Below are 18,571 nucleotides of genomic sequence, written 5' to 3'. Positions count from 1 at the left end.
TGGAAAGCTAAGCATTTTCTATATCTCATACAACATACTAAGTTTTATGGAGGTTTAAAGGAGAGAAGAGGTTCTAATTTTTTCATAGTGCTTGCATGATAGTTGTAGTTGGCTCTTGATCAATGCCACCATTGGCTTAAAATTTACGACTGAATTTAAGATTCTCTCACAATGTATGAAATTTGTATATTCAAATTTCTCCTTGATATCTCGAACCTCTTCAACATAATGAATAAATTTCCAGCTTAGACTTTTGCCCTTATTGCGCATTAATGATTATTATAGGACCTGCTTTAGCTATTAACTTAGATCGATTTTTGGAAGCTTTTGCCCCAGCCCTACTATCAATTACTATCAAAGCTTCCCATTCCACTTCATTGTTAGTACAAGTACCAAAAAAGAGGGATCCATTGTAATTTAAATTGCATGGGGAATCTCAAAGCACTATGCCACCCCTTGCAACAGCAGTGTTCCCTTTTGTTGCAACATCAAGGTCTAGCTTAGGGAAGCCTATTGGGGGAGGAGAGCACCTCTCTTCTGGAGGGCTACTACATGATTTTTGATATGGATTCTATTAAGATTATTTCTACATATCCCTTGAACGGGATAGTTTTTCTATGTCAAGGTATCCTAGGGTTACATTTTTAACAGTTTCCTTGATATTTGTTTATTTTAAAATTTGTAGGTAAATGTATCCATATAGTTTATAATGGCTACTAGTTCTAGTTCAATGGGCCTAGGGATGGGGAGGACTCTAAATTTAACCAAACATCATCTTTTTTGATAATATGTCACAATGATTTGAGTATTTTGCTATAGGTGGGGGTTATCTTTGGCATTGAAGCCCGTGCCCTAATGAGTATAAGAGCTCATGCAGTCGAGTGAAATTTCACTTGTGTTGAATGATCAGCTAAGGAATTGGAATTTGTCTAGGATTGAACAAATATGGGTTGCCAAAGGAGCAAGTTATCTCTTATATCAAAGAACAAGAAGAAATAGATAGTGCGATTGGGAGAGAATAGAAAATCTCATCCTTTATCTAAGAAAGGATTGCACAAGTCACATGCAAAGCCATTTTTCACTTCTCTAATAGTGGCTACCACACATCCTTTTGATGTGACATTGTCTTCCCAAACTAATAATAGCCCCTTAATTTTCCACAAAAGAGGCCATAAGACATTTTAGAATGAGGCAAGGGACATTGTAGATGAGCACATTGTGCATTGCATTTATGCCAATTGGCTTCCTTTCAACCTTTCAAAATCACCATATTGGTGGAAATGTTGACAACAATTAGTTACACTTGTAGGTTCTACAAGTCTTGGGTATTGAAAGGTGTGAATTGGTTTCTTGGAAAAGAAAAAATATTTTGTAGAGCCAATCAAGAATCATGGATTGACATGGGAGTGTCCATTATTCTTGATGGATGGAAAAATCACAAAAATGGGAGTGTCCTAAAATTATGTCATTATAGTGTGCCTTAATGGGCAAGTTTTGATGGTAAATGATTGTAAGTGGCAAGTTAAGGATGCAAACTTCATTGCCAACATCCTCCTAAAGGAAATTGAGAATGTGGGTGTTCAAAACATTGTCCAAGTCATAATAATGTATGCTAAAAATTGTAGGGAAATATGTTTGTTGGTGGAAACAAGACGTTGCCACATGTTTTGGACATCATATGCTTTCCATTCACTCAATGTGATGATGTAGAAGATTGGCATGTGAATTGAGTGGATTAAAGAATTCTACATTGAGGTTGATTAGATTCAAATGTTTCCAACAAATTATTATATTTCATAAGCCATTTTTAGGTCCATCTCTAAGTTGGAGTTGTTTTAGGCATGTTTATAGAATTTTAATATTTAATTATTTGATTTACTTCAAGTTCTCTGTAGAATTTTAACTATATCATCTACTTTTTTGATTTGTTTTAGTTTTTTAATATCATGTAGTGCTAAGATCTTGAGACTCAATTCGTATCGCACACAATAATCTTGAGATGACTTGTGAAAATGTGAGAGGCATTGAGTGCCATGGTCATCATAAACCTTTGGAGTGCATGAAGACAAACAAATTCAGAGGGCCCAAAAAGCCAATCATTTATTCTAGATGATGATAATTTGGCATGATTGTCTAGATGATCTTTTGAATTTCACTAAGCCCATCATGAGTATGATTAGTTTTTCCAATACAGATTGACTATACTTTGGGCAACATATATGATTTCATGGACTCTGTGATAGAAAAAGTATGGGTCATACTAGTAGCTAAGGAGAATGACTCCACATAAACATATTTGAAATGGGTTCAAAAATCATTGTCGATTGCTTGAACAATATGATCACACCCTTGCATCTAGATAATTTCTTTGCTTAATGTTACAACACAAAGATATCTTCTTTGCCTATCTTTGCCTAGGAGGATGGCAACATAAAGACGTTGAAGATAGTGATTGGGTACAAGGCAACATTAACTAGACTCTTCTTAGATCTACATGTAGAGAACATAGTTGGAAGTGAGCTTGGCAAGTTTATAATTTTAAAGGATCACAATCTTGGGAAGTTTAGAATACATACTCCTTTATCCATTCAATTAAGTGTAATTAGTTGTTTGGAAAAAAGGTGAGGAGTTGGTCTAAGTGCATTCCAACTTGTGCCTCTTGTCTCATATGCAAGAGAAGTACAAATAGGGGCCAATGAAGAATTAGGATGAAATCCCTTAGTGTGCTCATTTTGACTATTGCATGGGTTGCCATAGTCACTTTAGAGGATGAGGAGGCTTCTACATAGGATGCAACTAATGGGGTTGATGTTGGGGCTGCTTGTGTTTCAATTTCAAATGAACCAAGTGATGACATTGATACTCACAATGAAGAGCAATATGAAGATAACTGATTGTAATTTTGTATCGATTTGACATTTAACATTCAATTTTCAATTATCTTTATCACTATTAGTTGTGTTTCAAATACATATATGGGATATACATATATATATCGTATGGCCAAACCTAGCTGTACCAAAACCAGGAAAAAGAAAATCAGCATACTGGTGAACCAGAACCCATACCAGAACTGGCAACTTAAGGTTGAAGAATTGCAGAAAAATCATTTTAAAAATGCATAATCTTGACCATGTTCATTTTTTTTTTCCAAAATGGTATGACATCCTGCAGAACTCCATAATCTTAAAATTATAGCATGTCCTTTGACCATTAGCTAGATGAGATTAGTGATAAAAGTTTCTGTTTGCGCTTATTGCAGTATAGGATTTTTTGTAACCTTTCAAACTGTAAAATCATAATTGTAATCAATGGTACAAAGTTTTCAACTTTATGAAACAACACGCATGTTCATTAGTTTCTTAGGTAATGTCATACCCTTGGCATCCATCATTAATGATTTACAAAGTTAACTAATTCCATTGCCTTTCTGATCCTAAGTAAAGTCTGATGCATATTAACAAAACTAGGATCATGGTTTTCAGCACTAGAGAAGCTCTAAGCAAACTTTGTTCTTCCAATGGAAGATAATTGTTAGACATCTATGTAAGGTTAACATTATTAAATGGCCCTACATGTGTAAGGTTAACATTGTGTTGTATTGGGATATGTGCCTCAACTAAGGCGGCCTTTCGTCTTTCATATGCAGGAATGGTGTATAAATTGAGGGCATTCCTCTCACCATTTCATCCAATTCATTGTGTTTCAATCCCTTCTTTGTTTAGAGTTTTGAGTGCCTAATGGCACCACCTGGTGTTTAGGGGCATCAGGAGTTTCTTTTCAATAATTAATTGTCTTTTGTTCTCTTACCATTTTGGAGTATTTTATTTTTGTAATTTGAGTTGAGCAACTATCACTTCATTCCTGTTACACATGGTTGTCTAATTCTTAATGACATTAGAACAATTTTCTTAATTTTGAACCTTGAAATACTTTCATTTTTTCTTCCGTGGTTTTGCTGCAGAAGTTCTCTACGAAGAATGTTCCATGTACCTCTAAAAAGTTTATTGTCTGTTTCTTTGCTTGGCCAGATGTTAAATGCAAAGATCACTGAGGCTTCCCCATGCATCTGACTTTTAAAATTCTGCCCTTTAGTGTTGACCAAAACTATATAATGCCATCATGCTCCATTTTGTATTGATAGGCGGTAGTAGGTTTTGTTGTTAGCACAGGATACAGTTACCCCCTTTTTGTAAGCTTGTCCAAGTGTGGTATGAAAAAACTATGTAAATTTTTTTGAATTAATATAAATAGGAGCAGGCTCCTCATCTTCATTTTACCAATAAAAAAAAAACTAGATAATGCCAGCAAGAAGTTCATATGCAGTTTCAGAATTCATGAAGGTTCTGATTTTCATTGCTGGCATGTACTTGGAGTTTTTTTTGGTTCTTAATGTTTAGTTGACAGACTAGTTTCCTGCATTTTTTTTTCCTTTAATTCTTTTTTTTTTTTCATTACGACAGGGGTTACCCGCGACCTAGCCCAGCGCCCAACCTGCCTTACCTTGGACTTACTTTATTGCCAAGTTGAGGTCAAGGAAGGGGCGAGCTGAGGTGAGACTGGTCCCCTATGGGGAGGATCCACAGCCCACAAGCAGTCCCCCCTCTTAAACCCCAGAGGGAGTTGAACTCGAGACCAATAGGGAGCAAACCCACGGCCCAAGACAACTCACCTACCCGTGCGGACCTCCTTCATTCTTTATTGATTGAGTGTAGCATAGTAACCTTTTATAAATACACATCAAGAAAAGACTTTTTAAATATAGACAAATTTTAGCAGTTGATAATAGAATTTTCCCTTTTTTACACTTCTCTATTCATCCAATCTTCTTATAATCGCTCCCTCAGTGTTCATCAAAACTATATATCTATAGCGAGAAGTTTATATGCAGTTTGAGGATTCACAATGGTCTGATTCTCATTCCTGGCATGAACTTGGAGATGTTTTTGTTTCTTAATATATAGTTGACAGACTAGTTTGCCTGCTATTCTTTTTCTTTCATTCTGTATAGATCAATTGAAGCATAGTAATCTTTTATAAGTGCACAGCTAGAAAAGTCTTTTCTGATATAGGCAAAGTTGAGCAGTTGATGCTGGGATCTGTCTTTATTGTAGATATATTGTATATTTACCCATATATCAGTATATGAAAATTACATGGCAAGAATAACTGATAGGTAAAAAAAGTATAATGACATTTACCGGATTAACTTGAATTGCTTTACTGTTGTGGGGTTCTGTACCATAAAGTTGAAGCAGCATAACATAATCCCCGCTACTTGTCTCATCTGTCAAATCATTCTCTAGATTGTCCTTTTTATTTCCAACATTCATTTGGCCCTAGAGAATAAAGGAGAAACAGTTATGCACTGCAAATATTGAAGGGTTCCTTTCTCTTTATAAAAATATACATTAGTAATTGATTCCAGATTCAACAACCATTAGGTGCCCATTTCATTAGTTGAAAATTACAAGAAAGAAGCTAAGGACCAAAACAGAAAAGAAAAATGTGGTATTAAAAATTAGGTATAAAGAAGAGATTATGCTTTACAAATATTTTGAATACACACATTTAGGATGACCATGCTTGGAAAGAGAGCAATAAACTGGGCTGGTTCTTTTCCTTGAACAATGAGACCCTAAAACAATAACCATTTAAAGTTAGACATTTGCATTTTTCAGTTCTGTTGTGATGATTAGTTCATTGTGTATGATAATTACTCTGAACATTGAATTCAAAAGAAATAGCAGCTAAAATCTTGAAGACCATTACATCCATGGCCACACACCTGTACTGGTCTTCCTTTCAAAGAATTAGCGATCAAGTTTGTTTGTTGAACAGCTGCTCTTTTATCCTCCTAAACCAAGTGGAAAAATGAGAACACAAGTATTTCAAGTTTCAACATTTGCATAATGCAAGACTGATAATTATATTTATCATCCGAAGTTCTAACCAAGACACATAAATATAATAAAAAACTGTGTTCTCATACCTCTGTACTTTGCTGCCCAAGCCATGAGCAAAGAAAATAGTCCTCCCTACGATCTTCTTTGTGGTAAGTATACAAAATGATGTAACAGCCTTGACTATAAAACTTTCCAACGTCCTCTTTTGGAATAGGAGTCTTAACATTGTTGTTGACCCACCATACCTAGGTTAGCACAAAGAGCCATTTGGTTAGCTTTAGCTGAAAATGGTTCAATACATTGACAACCAGAATATCCAAAACATCTAGCAGATATTTTTTCTGAGGATTCGCAAAGTCAGACCTCTAGCTTCCCTCCTCCTTCAAGCAAAGGTGGACTTTCATCTTTCCCTGAAGCTGCCTTCAAGACACCTTTAACACTAACTCCTTGCTTTTTAAGTAGAGCTAAAAATGCAAATTATTGATATTAATCAATTAGTCCTAAAAAACATAGATATCCTAAACTATAATAGTGACTCCTTGCTTTTTAAGTAAGGCTAAAAATGCAAATTATTGATATTGAACAAGTAGTCCTTAAAAACATAGATACCCTAAATTACATGTGACATGAAAAATGAGATTTCACAAAGGAAAGGGACATTTTTCGAGATGATCAAGAAGCACCGTTTTAAATGATTTGAATGAAACATAGAAAGAACCTGCAATTTATAGTCTACAATGATTCTCTAGTTAGAAGCATTTCCATTAGTGAATGAAACATCTAAAATAACATTGAAGACATATTATTAAGTTCTAGATTATCTTTTATATTTGGTCTATTACAAAATAAGTCAAGGCTCAAATAAATACATCACTCACAAGCAACTTTTCCTTTCCCATCTTCGGAGCCAGAAGTTCCACTGCCCACTGGCCAGGACTCAAAATTAGCTTTAAAATCTAGTGTTTCAAATCCTTGAATGACTCGTACCAAATGTGTCCACTTGGCCCTATTCTGACTTGAAACAAATTCCTGAAGAAAGTGACGTCTAAGATCAGAAATCTTTAATAATTTCTGTTTATTTGCTTAAGATTTGCCTTATATATGATACTAAACAATCATGTTCTTACCTCTGCAGCTAAGCTTGCAGCTTTTCTATCTTCCAATTGAGTTACTCGACCAACCCATATATAGATTTCAGATCCACAATCAAGTACGTAACATTTATTTGATTCCAATATTGACTTAGACAAGGGCCCATCCATGGCCTGTAGCTGTGCATCCATAATACTGATTCATAGAAAGCCAAATAAAAAAATAGTCAGTAGTTTTCTTCTATTCCTTGTCTGTTACCCCTTGATAATATAATTGAATCACCCGAACCAAATTGATAATTCATTAAAGTGATCTAATTATTAGCAGTTTCTGTATCACAATCATTTTGTTCTTCAATTAAGCATACTGATCTCAAATAAATTATTATTAAAGTTTGCATTTTTTTAGTGATTGATTGTACAATGTCGAATTGCATCAATATGGACCTGAACCCATTTTGATGTACAAGATACATTACTACAAGGGAAACTCATAAGCCTTTACCAGTAGAAATATCTAACTTCTTGGCTACAAATGTAAGTAAAAACAAGCAGCCTGGGAGATCACTTACAATGGTCAGAAAATAAGCACTCACATGTAAAGTTTTATCAATGATGTCTCTAATTGTGGACTGTCTTCAGTGTTACTCTTCTTACCAATTGGAGCAAATCCCCCAAACAAAGCCCAGAATTCACCAGAGTCAGCTTCTGCTACGAGCTTCCCATCCTCTATTGTTTAAAAAACCAGAACTTATTGTTAGTGAATGGATTGAATGACATCATAAAACATATCAAAATAAAATTAAAATCTTACTTTCAAAATGACTAATCAAAGAGAAGTGAGTATTGAAGAATTTACCAATTACTGCAATTTGACACTTCCCTTCATGATTTTTATGTTTTATGTACTGTATGACATCCAAGGCCTTTGCCCGTTCTTGAATGTTCGATGTTGCTCCATTGAATTGATAGATCTTCGATTCCGTGTCAAGAACAAAAACATCATCATGGTTTAGCGAAGAACGAGCAAAAGGGACCTGTATTGCCAAAACCAGGATCCATATTGTAATTCCCAGATGCAGAGAAAAACATTTCTTTTTAATCAGACACTGAAGGCTAACTATCTTGCATGTTCTATGCTGAATATCTTATTAAAGAAAAATTCATGTTTTCATGAATGTAAAAGGATTTGCAATAAAATAGTTGAAGTTGGTCCCTTTAGATCCTAATAAAGGACATTGGTTTTGATTTGAATAGGAATTCCTTTCGAGATGTTTTGAATCTTTGATTGCTTTTGAATAGAAAGAAAATGTGACTGGCTTTCTGAGTTGCATCAGATTTACCTGCTTCACTCGTACAAGACGCCTGCCTTTACATAAATATAGACTTGGTTCAAATTTTCCTGTGTTTATCATTTTATCTCCAGAAAGCATGGATCCTTCCAAGGGTATAAAGCATGGCTTGAAAAATGACAAAAATTTATCACTCTCGTAGCCATCTAGTTCCCTATATTGCACTGTTCGTCCCCCTAAAGCTGCATCAAGTTCAATTGCTTTTTTGCTAGCTGTGTTGGCTACATCCTGTGAACATCAAGATATGGTTTTCATAAAAAACAAATCACTTAATAAGAAATACATGAGAAATTGCAGCCAACTCTATAGCCTGAAGTAATCCACATTTTCTGAACTTACCTGGCTACTGTCTTTCCCAATCCAAAAGAATATGTCATAGTGACGATTCCCACTTGTTGATGCCCCTGTCTGCCAGAGAACATACCGAGAGAAATAATTGAACTTTTCCAGTGTCAATAAATCTATGTAAGCATTTCAATAATACAATGCAAGACTCTATACTGGGCTGTTTACATGGAGAAAGATATATTTTATGCAAAACTCTTGTTGATTGGAATTAAGGGGCTATTTTCTTGTTCTCACAATATAAGATGGGGAATGATTAAATACAATAATCGAGACTGTGCTGAGAAAATCAGTCTTAGCTTACCTGCAAAACTATGTAAGAGTCTTTAGAGTAAAATTTACCATACTCTGATTTTGGTATTGCAACTGGATGCAAATTTTCTATTTTCCATATATCCATGCCGCTGAGAATAAAAGTTAAGGTAAAATTAAAGAATAAATATTCTTTAGTGCTTCTAAATTGCCTGTTTAGATCCCAGACATGGCATGAAATGTATCTGTAAAAATCTACCATATATATTGTTACTGCACTGGGCAAGTTACTGCCAGGTTACAACAATGGGAATGAAGTATCTTTGCAAACTATACTGTCCTGATAGTATAGTACCAATGTACCAATGTATCATCAAATGCTTGCACTATACAATTGTATCATGTGAACATTTTCTATATACACCTATCAGAAGAAGGTAAAATGTACAGATTGATCAACTGTTACGGAGGATACACTTTCTGACCAGCTCCTTGAAATGCAGGATCAACATTCTTCATAGACATGGTGCTTGCAGGTTGCTTAATATTCTGTTTCACTTAAGATTTGCACAGCTTTGACTTTTTCTGTTCCAAAAGAAATTACACAACTTCAATAGTGATAATCATTTGCACCTCATACATGTATCAATGTAGGGCTCTAATAAAGTAATAGACAGCTACAAACGAGAATACATCTTGCATGGCATCAATATACGTGTCAACTTTAAGAGAAAGGTTTTAAACTTTAGGGAAAATTAGTTGACAAATGAAAAGCATTCAGATAGTCCAACACAGAGGGCTTTTCTTTATTGAGATGAATATGTGTTGCCAATCTCATAGGCATTGTTTAGTTGTGTATCGAAACACTTAAGCTACAGACATCTTCATTATGTTTTCCTTGTGGAAATATGAATTACTTGTTTCCAATTTGAGTTGTTGCACATTGCCTCCAGCTTTGAGATGAAGAATTGAATAAGCACTTCACTAATTTATTTAAACAATAGGTCATGAACTTATGATGCATGGCAAAAAAGTCCCCAACATTTTATGCAGGATCTATCCATGGCTAAGTTAAACTCATCTTCAAAACACAAATATTTGTATTTCATTATGTGCAGATTATACAGTCTTGAGATATAATATTTTAATGTTATACATTTCAATAATTGGTAAGAAGTTCATATTTACAAAGGAAAAAGTTCTTCAAGTAAGCCAACTACTGAATGGAGAGATGATTTAGCTAATCTCTAACACAGTTACCAATGGAGTATAGTCACCACTGGATGTGGTTATCCATGGGCTAAAAGTGATAATACCATGAATGCAAGGCTTGTGATAGAGAAAGGACTTTGGGGGAGATTTAATTGGATCTAGCATGTCTGTATAGTTGTCTTTTATATAGCAATGTCTAAATCAACCCATCTCTCAGTCTTGTGCTACCAAATAATTCACGCTCATTCCAAATACCATTTCTCTGTATCCAATATGTATTCGAATCAGTTATGGCTTATACACATATCTGGGTCATGTTTGTATCCATAGGGCCTATGTAAGGTCAGGAGGTGTATTTTATTGGCCATAACCCATGTATATGCTATGACAATAAAAAGTGAGAAAATATCTTACCCATGATAAGGAGGCATGCCTTTATGTTACATACACCACACGTGTTTCAGTTCATATTTGGAGGGTTTTCTACCGCTTTCTACTGTTGGACATTTCTTGACCAATTTGAGGTCTCTGGAATAACCATTTAGCTACGAAAATCTCCTGTTTTTGGTTGTTGATATATTTGGGCAAATATTTCTTCGTCAATAGTAACGGGAGGTCTAGTCTTTCAGTTATATTGCTGCATTGATGAAAGATATTTGAATTTTTTTTTCGTTTATGGTATTTTTCACATATTCATACTTTATTATGTATTTTTATTAACGTTGCATCCCAATATTTGGGCAAGTATTTTTCCTAAATTTGAATCAGTAGTAATGGGAGGTCTAGTTTTTTGGGTTATATTGCTGCACTGATGAAAGGTATTTGAAGTTTTTTTAACTTTTTATGATATTCTCCACACATTCATACTTTATTATGTATTTTCATAAATGTTGCATCCCAAGTGTATTATATCGACGGGTTTTAAAAAATTGCCTTATTTATATTGGATACCATATCTGCATGTATACCTCTATCTATATCCGTACTTCATAGCTTCGTGCTATTGTAGGCGCGCATAATTTTTCCCTAAATTGATGATAATTGATGCTTGTCTTTACAATGTGGCTCTTACTCGGGGAAATTTTTTTCTCAGCTTTGAAATGGAGCAAATGATGAGAATAATGGAAGTATTCATAATTAGTACATGGCCAGATTGAACAGTAAAAGTCAAGGTAAACTTTACCCAACTGGAAAAATCTTTAAGAGGAGAAAGAGCCAAACATGGGGAGAATTCTGATGTAAAAGAAGAATGCACAAGCCTTTATTTGGAAATCCTTTACCAATTTTATCATAGAAGACAAGGTAGGAGGCAAGATGAAGGCAAATAGGCCACAAGCTGAAGATGCAGCGTGTCTTCTATTCGAAGAATAAAATGAATATTGAAAGGGTGGGTATCCTATGGAAAAGGTACAGGATCAACTTTAATGCCTTGTTTGGCATGGATTTATGATTTTCAAACCGTAAACATAATTGAGGAGGGAAATGTTCACATGACAAACATAGCCTTTAGAAAAAGTGGCCAACTTGTATTCATACCATAATAAAGAAAGGATATCATGTATAAGGATTTGAGGAATCCAGTGAAATGAGAAAAGGATTGATTAACAAGTTTTTGGCCTAGGACAATGCACCTTTTCATATCATGAGTTCAGAAAACTTGGAACAGGTGGGTTTAGTTTAGTCAAAAGAAAATTCAAATGCTACAATTCGTATGAGGGTTCAAGCCCCACTCGAGCGATTCAATTTTAATGACCTCTAACCCAGATGCCAAGGAATACAGTAGGAAAGGATGAGGGTAAGGAAGTGATTGGCATACAATCTTTCAATATTAAATGGGGTTCTCAGATTTGAGAAGGCCATTAAAAGTGCAACTTCCCTATAACTAACTGAAATCCAAGATTTCTCCTTCAAATTTTAGAAGAATGACAGCAAAAGTACTAACCCAAGACCACAAAATATTTATAGATGGATTTTCCTCAAACCCAAGTAATCATAATTGAGAATCATGTCAAAGAGGATCACCAAATGGTGAGGGTCCTTGGGATTAAGAGGAATATTCTTTTTATACATTTTCAGTAATTGCTTGATTTAATAAACAGACCGATATATATATCTCAGTAATTGTTTGATATAATGAACAGACACACACATAATGTATGTATATGTGTATGTATGATACACACATATACACATAATCTTTACACACTGTTAGATATGAATAGTTTTTCCCAGATGATACTATGGCTGGCAATATAATATGCAGCTAATTATCACGTTTCATATTTTGAAATTCACTGATTTAAAGACCAAATTTATAATTTACATATAATTACCTGTATATAGATGATTACAATAGTATGAATGGTGCTACAGCGATACTGAAAGATTGATCTAAAATATTGATATTATCAATATGTAGAAAAATCCAAGCCGGACATTCTAAATAAATTTTAGCACCGAAGATGGCCATTATGAATTTGTATGTGCACTTTGTTAAATAAATATACTCTACTTCTTGAGAGTTATGAGCACTACTTCCAAATCGCATCACTGCAATATAGCAACTACATGTTTAAATGATAACTTGGCTGTCTAATTGCAATATAATATTCAGGTAAATATCGTATAGCAGATTCTTGAAATCCCCCTATTAAGACTGTAGATGCGTTTTCTTTCTAAAAAGTAAAATCTTACAATCAGTACCATAATGAGAAAGCATATACTTTCTAATTCATATTTAAGGGCGAGAAATTTCCTCTAAGAACTAGTGAGGAATAGTAAGTAGCTAGCTTGGCTCACATATGTTTGTAAAGCAGTCATCAATAGAGGAACTTAATTTTGAGTAATTGGGTCTATAATATTATTTAAACAGGTTGAGTTTAAATGGGGTTAAATGATGTCATAAGATTGTAAATTAAATTAGTATATGCCATATATACTCCTTGGAGACATTGGGCATATGGACAAGATAATATGTTAGTCATCATTGCCTGTGTAATCTCATAGGTGGATCGCAAATGCATGCCGCTTATGAGGCAGTTTCTGTTGGATGTTTAAATGATCCTGATCATCATCATAGCATGCGTATCTTTCAAAGGATTAGCCATCTTAATGCAACGATGGTTTCTAGTGGGAAGGCCAACGGTACGGGATATAATGTTTTTGGAAACTTTTGCTTGAGAAATTGTGATACAAGATACAAGAAGATTTGAGGGACAATTAGTGTTGGTAGACTTGGGATGCTTTACGAATATGCCAATTATAAAGTTAGTTATTCAAAAGAGGTGGAGGTGTAAATTTAAATGTATACCTGGTGACAACAGCATTGATGGAGAATGTAGGCAATCAAAACTAAAATAGAATCCTCTAGCTCTGGTAAAGATTTGTGTGCAAAAGAACTAGACAAAGCTTATGCGATCAGAAATGGGACTTGCTTAGGAGTGTGGTCATAGGAGCACCCTATATAGAGTAGCCTTTGGGATTGGATTTTCTGATTTTCTTTGTTACTCTTTCAAAAATTTAAATTGAAAGATACACGTACTGCTAGAGATCTTGGGAAAAATTAGAAAAAAAAAAGGTTTAGGCAAATTAAATTGCCGAAGGGTCAGTATGACTAATCTTAATTAACATAGAAGTGGTAAAACAAGTGATAAAGACCTTCTGTCTTAATGTTATCACAAAGATTAGATGTATGCCACTCATGAAATATTTGAAAAATGAATTCAGTTAAACGCCTTGTAACATATGTTATATGCAACTATTTAGGCTTTGGTCTGGTAACAAGTGGGAGCAGTACAAGAACATTGATGGTCATGAGGTTTCTAAATTGAGATGTTACAACCTGAGGTTTGTTCTGGTCTAACAAGAAGGCTAAAAAGAGCGAAGGTATAAATAGAATTACATCAATAGCAATTATCACTTTCTTCATTGAGATTAAATACCAAACCTAATCTGAAATTTAACTAATTAGTCCGTTTCAGAAAACTAGTACATAAGCCAACAATATGTTCGCTTGAACATGTCGTCGTGAAACTCCGTTAAAGTCAAGTTTGATATAAGGTGAATGATGCAATAACCAATGGACATGATCTAAATGCTCCTGGAAAACATCCAGGCGGGTGTGTTGCTGCTACTTCTGATACCAATTGCTCTCCCAAAAATAACAGACCTACCATCATGAGTCAAATTGGAAAATTTAATTTTTGAGAAGGTTACAAAATATTAGCCATTGGTTAAATACCAGTTTGCGATAAAATATCAAATATAGTAAAATACTGTTAGACACATAATTCTGCTTTTTTCTATATCCAAAGGCTTTGCCTTCATTTTTACTCATAGTTTTCATCAATTCTCTTACTTCCCAGGACCTGCATGCCATATTCATCTAGCTGATGCATGATTTTACTTGTTTGAAACAGCAAATGCAGCTTCTATAGTGTAGGGCCACGTATCTAGTTATTAGTGATAAAGTGCTACATAGGTGGCAGAAATTAATTCTTTGATAACTGTTTTATTTTCTTGAGATGTTGTATAGCATGTGATCAGGCTACGCGGAAAAATTATAGTGTCACAGTACATTTTGTAGTCTGTTACCAAAAAATATAGGCGTTGTATCTATTTATTTGTCTTCAGCATTTGTATGTACGTACAGGGCATTTGTTAAGATGCCCTGAATATGAGCATGTATACTCTTTTAGTCTGCTGTAGATTAATATCGCTGTATAACCTAGCAAAAAGAAAACGAGATTATATTGTTTACATGCTTCACTTCATCATTTCATCTAATTTTTTGAATTTTATCTTTTATTATGATCTTTATCTTTGAGAAATTGTCTAGAAACTTTTCAACCTTTTGGCTTTACTTAGCTTCATGCAATGAACATCATTATGACTATACTCTATTAAAGTTAAAACTTCAAATTCATAAACTCAATTAACTGCAGTTATATTGTTTTCCCGATGACTTTTTTCAATGGGTTTTTACCAATGCGATACATGGATGTGTAGGCCTTGTTCCAAACATCTTGGACACTCCCCAGCTCTCAAGGCCTCATGGCTCGGATACCATGGTTAAATTCTCATTTCAGTTGAGACTTACTCTTGTTATGATCATCTTAATGATTAGATAAGATAAATAACAACCAGATATTTTGTATTCTTCATGGCTGAGATAACTGTGTGTACGTGTTTCCTTGCTGTCTCCGAAGTCTGAGAGAAACTTGCGTAATGAAAATCCATCATTCTGCCCACCTGTACTGGAAACTTCTTGGAACATAGGTTCCTAGAGTCTGTAGTTTCCATTTTTTTATAAAACAATCCCTTTTGGAACATTGGAGGGATAGGGAAAATCCCTTTTGGAAAACGAGAGGTTTCACATGAATAGCAACTTAATGTGGAGGGCATGATTGTGCCGAGATTCAACTTTAATGTATCTAAGACTTACGTCTTCCACTTACCACCATGCCCCCGGCTTGGGAGACCATCTGTAACATGTCTTATGTCTTAGTTATTAGTCCGCATGGTTTGATGATCTTTTCAGTTGAGCAGTTGTTGGAAATATTTACTAGTTGCTGTTCTTAAATTTTCTCAAGGCGAGTTACTGTACTCCAGAAAAGAAGAAGATTCAACTTATGTCAGGTTTATGGGAATTAGATCTTTAAACTAAAATTACTTCTGCAGAGTCTGCTTCTTGTTCTTGAGAGTTTTATAATGGAACTGGAAGTAACCATAAATATCTACTTAAATTGTAAAAGAAATAAAGTTGTACGTAATTCATCAATTTTTCAAGTTCCAATCAAGATATCAGTCAATTCCAATGGTGGCCCAACTTTGGAAGGTTATAATCCTTACTTTTGAAAAAGCCATGCCTTCAGGCTAACTACAGAGTATACAATGATTGCCAAGGTTAGCAAGAAGTGATTCACAGTTGTATAACAGTCATTATCTTCAATCTTGAACTTATACCACAGTAATTTTGAAGTCACCAGGAAACTCTGATTCAAGGATGGATTACCCCAACGCCCAAAACTGCATCATGGTATTTGACAGGTTCCCCAGGAAATTGGGGTATCCAACCCTGTATCATCACTCGCTTCTCTTGATCAATAAATTTAAATGTAAAATAGCTTAATCACACCTCCTAATGACTATATTCAAATGTCATATAGCTTACACACATCTCCAAGGGGCTATCTAAATGAAATATTGGTTTTGCTCCTATTTAGAAACTCCTATACCCCATGTCAATTTGCTTCGATCATCTTTGCTCTTGCTCAGGTATGATCTATGTTTACGTTGTTAAGGATATCGGTTTACCAATTGAAAAGTGCCTCTAAGGTATGAGGATTTCTATTGCCAAATAAATAATAGATGTCTGAGTTGAATAGTTGTAAAGCTTGATCAATGCCTTTTCTCACTAGGATCTTCCTTGTTATCTTGATAGTAATCATTTAGCATTCAAAACGATTCCCATCCTCCTTGTACATGTATCCCGAGCTGTTGTAACACAACTATTGCTTTACACAAACACTTGACCAGAGACCCAAACTAATCTCTACAACACACAGAAAACCAACACAAAATATAAAGGCCACTGCTCAAAGCATCATAAAAGAGCTTTCAATTATCCCAGCCGATTCTTCAATCATCCTTACAATAAACAAGGGTCAAACTATGAAAAAATCTAGGAAGAACACTTTCAATGCATTCCCACATCCAATTAAATGACAGAGACTGATCACGATGCTACATGAAGCTAGTAATTATAAAGAAAAAACAGAAGCTGTGAGAATATAAGATTACCTTCTGAAGGTGAAGGACACGGTTCTATTCGATGAGATTGGTATGAGGAGAGCAATCTGCAATCCACTGTATTGCTAATAACAGAAATGCGTAACACAAGTGCAAAGAAGCTTGTTATTCCCTTTAGTCTACTTCCTACGTAGGGAATATATTTTCTTTTCTTGTGTGTAATAAAATAAGAGTTGATAATAAAGCAAAAGTCGGTAAAGAAAAAGAGAAAGCCGTCCACTTAAGTGTGGTACCCAATACCCATTCTCTATTTTATATCACTGATTTAGTCGGCACAATGGACAATCATGTTCTGGTCGTAGGCTGGGACTTGGGACAGTCTATGGTAGATTATTGGGGTGTTGCTCGTTGGATTTCGTATAGTGGTGAGAGACTTTAACTTCTGCCAAAAGTTGAATGTTTCCATGTGTATTTGGGATGTGTAAGGGTTCGATAGTTGCTGCTTAATTGTTATGGGTCGCTATTATTTGATTGGTGCAAGGATTTTTGTTTGGGTAACCATTGAAAAAGATATCAAAATGATTTTGATTTGGGTAGAGCATGGAACAGTTTTTCCATTTATGATCGAACTTTGTAAACATGGACGTTTAATTACATGGTATGAAGGATTAAAAAGGATTAGAAGGGATTTGTTAGTAATCTCTTTCACTTTTGTAACATATATGTTATATGTAATATGTATATTATACATATATGTACATATACATGTATATATATATATACATATATTTGTATATATATAGATTAGAATAAGGTTATATAATATAATATTATATCAAAGACATTTTTATATTTATTTCTGTTCAAATTAAAAAAATTATAGCTGGTGTATTTTTTTGAACTTCCAAATCTTATTCTTGTGATTTAAGTTATTATGAATAACTTTATTAAGTTACCCATAATTCTTGATGTTGTATCTCTTAGTCTACCCAATCAAATCAAGGGTTTGAACCAAAATGTGTCAAAAGATTTTGACCCAATGCTTCACTAATCCAAAATATTGATTATTATTTAAGTAATGCTACAACACGAATCATTAATCACAATTATACTTTTGTTATAGCTGTATTACAAGAACATCTAATCTAACAAAATCTTAGGAGCCCAAAGAGGTGCATATCACAACTATCATCTAGAAAGGCATCCCATTCAAGGAAAGGGTAAATTTAAATATAATCTTGGTAGATGTAATTTGTCAATGTGTATCACATGGTTTGCCATCCACTCACCCATTCATGAATGAAAATCCCTTACTCCACCCTATCTTTTAGGAGATAATTTAAGTGGTCAAAGCAATAATTATTTTTTCATTAAAACAAAGAATCTCATATATTCAAGTTAATAATGTAACATATATCTTATAGTAATAAATGGTAATAAGAGCTCTAAATTCTTATCATATAATTAACTCTCATAAGTCCTTGTTTGTAAGTATTAGTCCATCTAAAAACAACTCTTTCGTATTTAAAGTAAGACAATGCAAAGTCATTGGACTTGTAGCCTAAGATGGTTTAGGGCATGAAAATTTCAATCAATTTATAATCATTCAACTCCTTTGCTATTGTTTTAAAATTATGATAGAGGCATTGATCATGAAAAATAA

At 34.3% G+C, this 18,571-nt stretch overlaps 1 protein-coding gene across 1 annotated transcript in view; it reads right to left on the bottom strand.

The window, feature by feature from the left end:
• Positions 1–17,147, bottom strand: part of LOC131037109 (villin-2) — a 31,421-nt gene extending 14,274 nt beyond the window's left edge. Inside the window, exons 1-14 of the mRNA XM_057969146.2 lie at positions 16,960–17,147; positions 9,422–9,531; positions 8,999–9,098; positions 8,689–8,757; positions 8,341–8,577; positions 7,857–8,034; positions 7,594–7,726; positions 7,034–7,193; positions 6,785–6,935; positions 6,270–6,370; positions 5,993–6,151; positions 5,789–5,857; positions 5,570–5,638; positions 5,202–5,339 (exon numbers count right to left, since the gene is read on the bottom strand). Coding sequence (XP_057825129.2) covers positions 5,202–5,339; positions 5,570–5,638; positions 5,789–5,857; positions 5,993–6,151; positions 6,270–6,370; positions 6,785–6,935; positions 7,034–7,193; positions 7,594–7,726; positions 7,857–8,034; positions 8,341–8,577; positions 8,689–8,757; positions 8,999–9,098; positions 9,422–9,471 — 1,614 coding nt within the window. The 5' untranslated portion in view covers positions 9,472–9,531; positions 16,960–17,147. The remainder of the gene's footprint in view (positions 1–5,201; positions 5,340–5,569; positions 5,639–5,788; positions 5,858–5,992; positions 6,152–6,269; positions 6,371–6,784; positions 6,936–7,033; positions 7,194–7,593; positions 7,727–7,856; positions 8,035–8,340; positions 8,578–8,688; positions 8,758–8,998; positions 9,099–9,421; positions 9,532–16,959) is intronic.
• Positions 17,148–18,571: the final 1,424 nt, after the last annotated feature.

This window comes from Cryptomeria japonica, chromosome 2, assembly GCF_030272615.1.
Source record: "Cryptomeria japonica chromosome 2, Sugi_1.0, whole genome shotgun sequence".
Lineage (NCBI taxonomy): Eukaryota > Viridiplantae > Streptophyta > Pinopsida > Cupressales > Cupressaceae > Cryptomeria > Cryptomeria japonica.
Note: the sequence above shows the minus strand (reverse complement) of the source record. Positions and strands in the feature narration are given on the sequence as shown.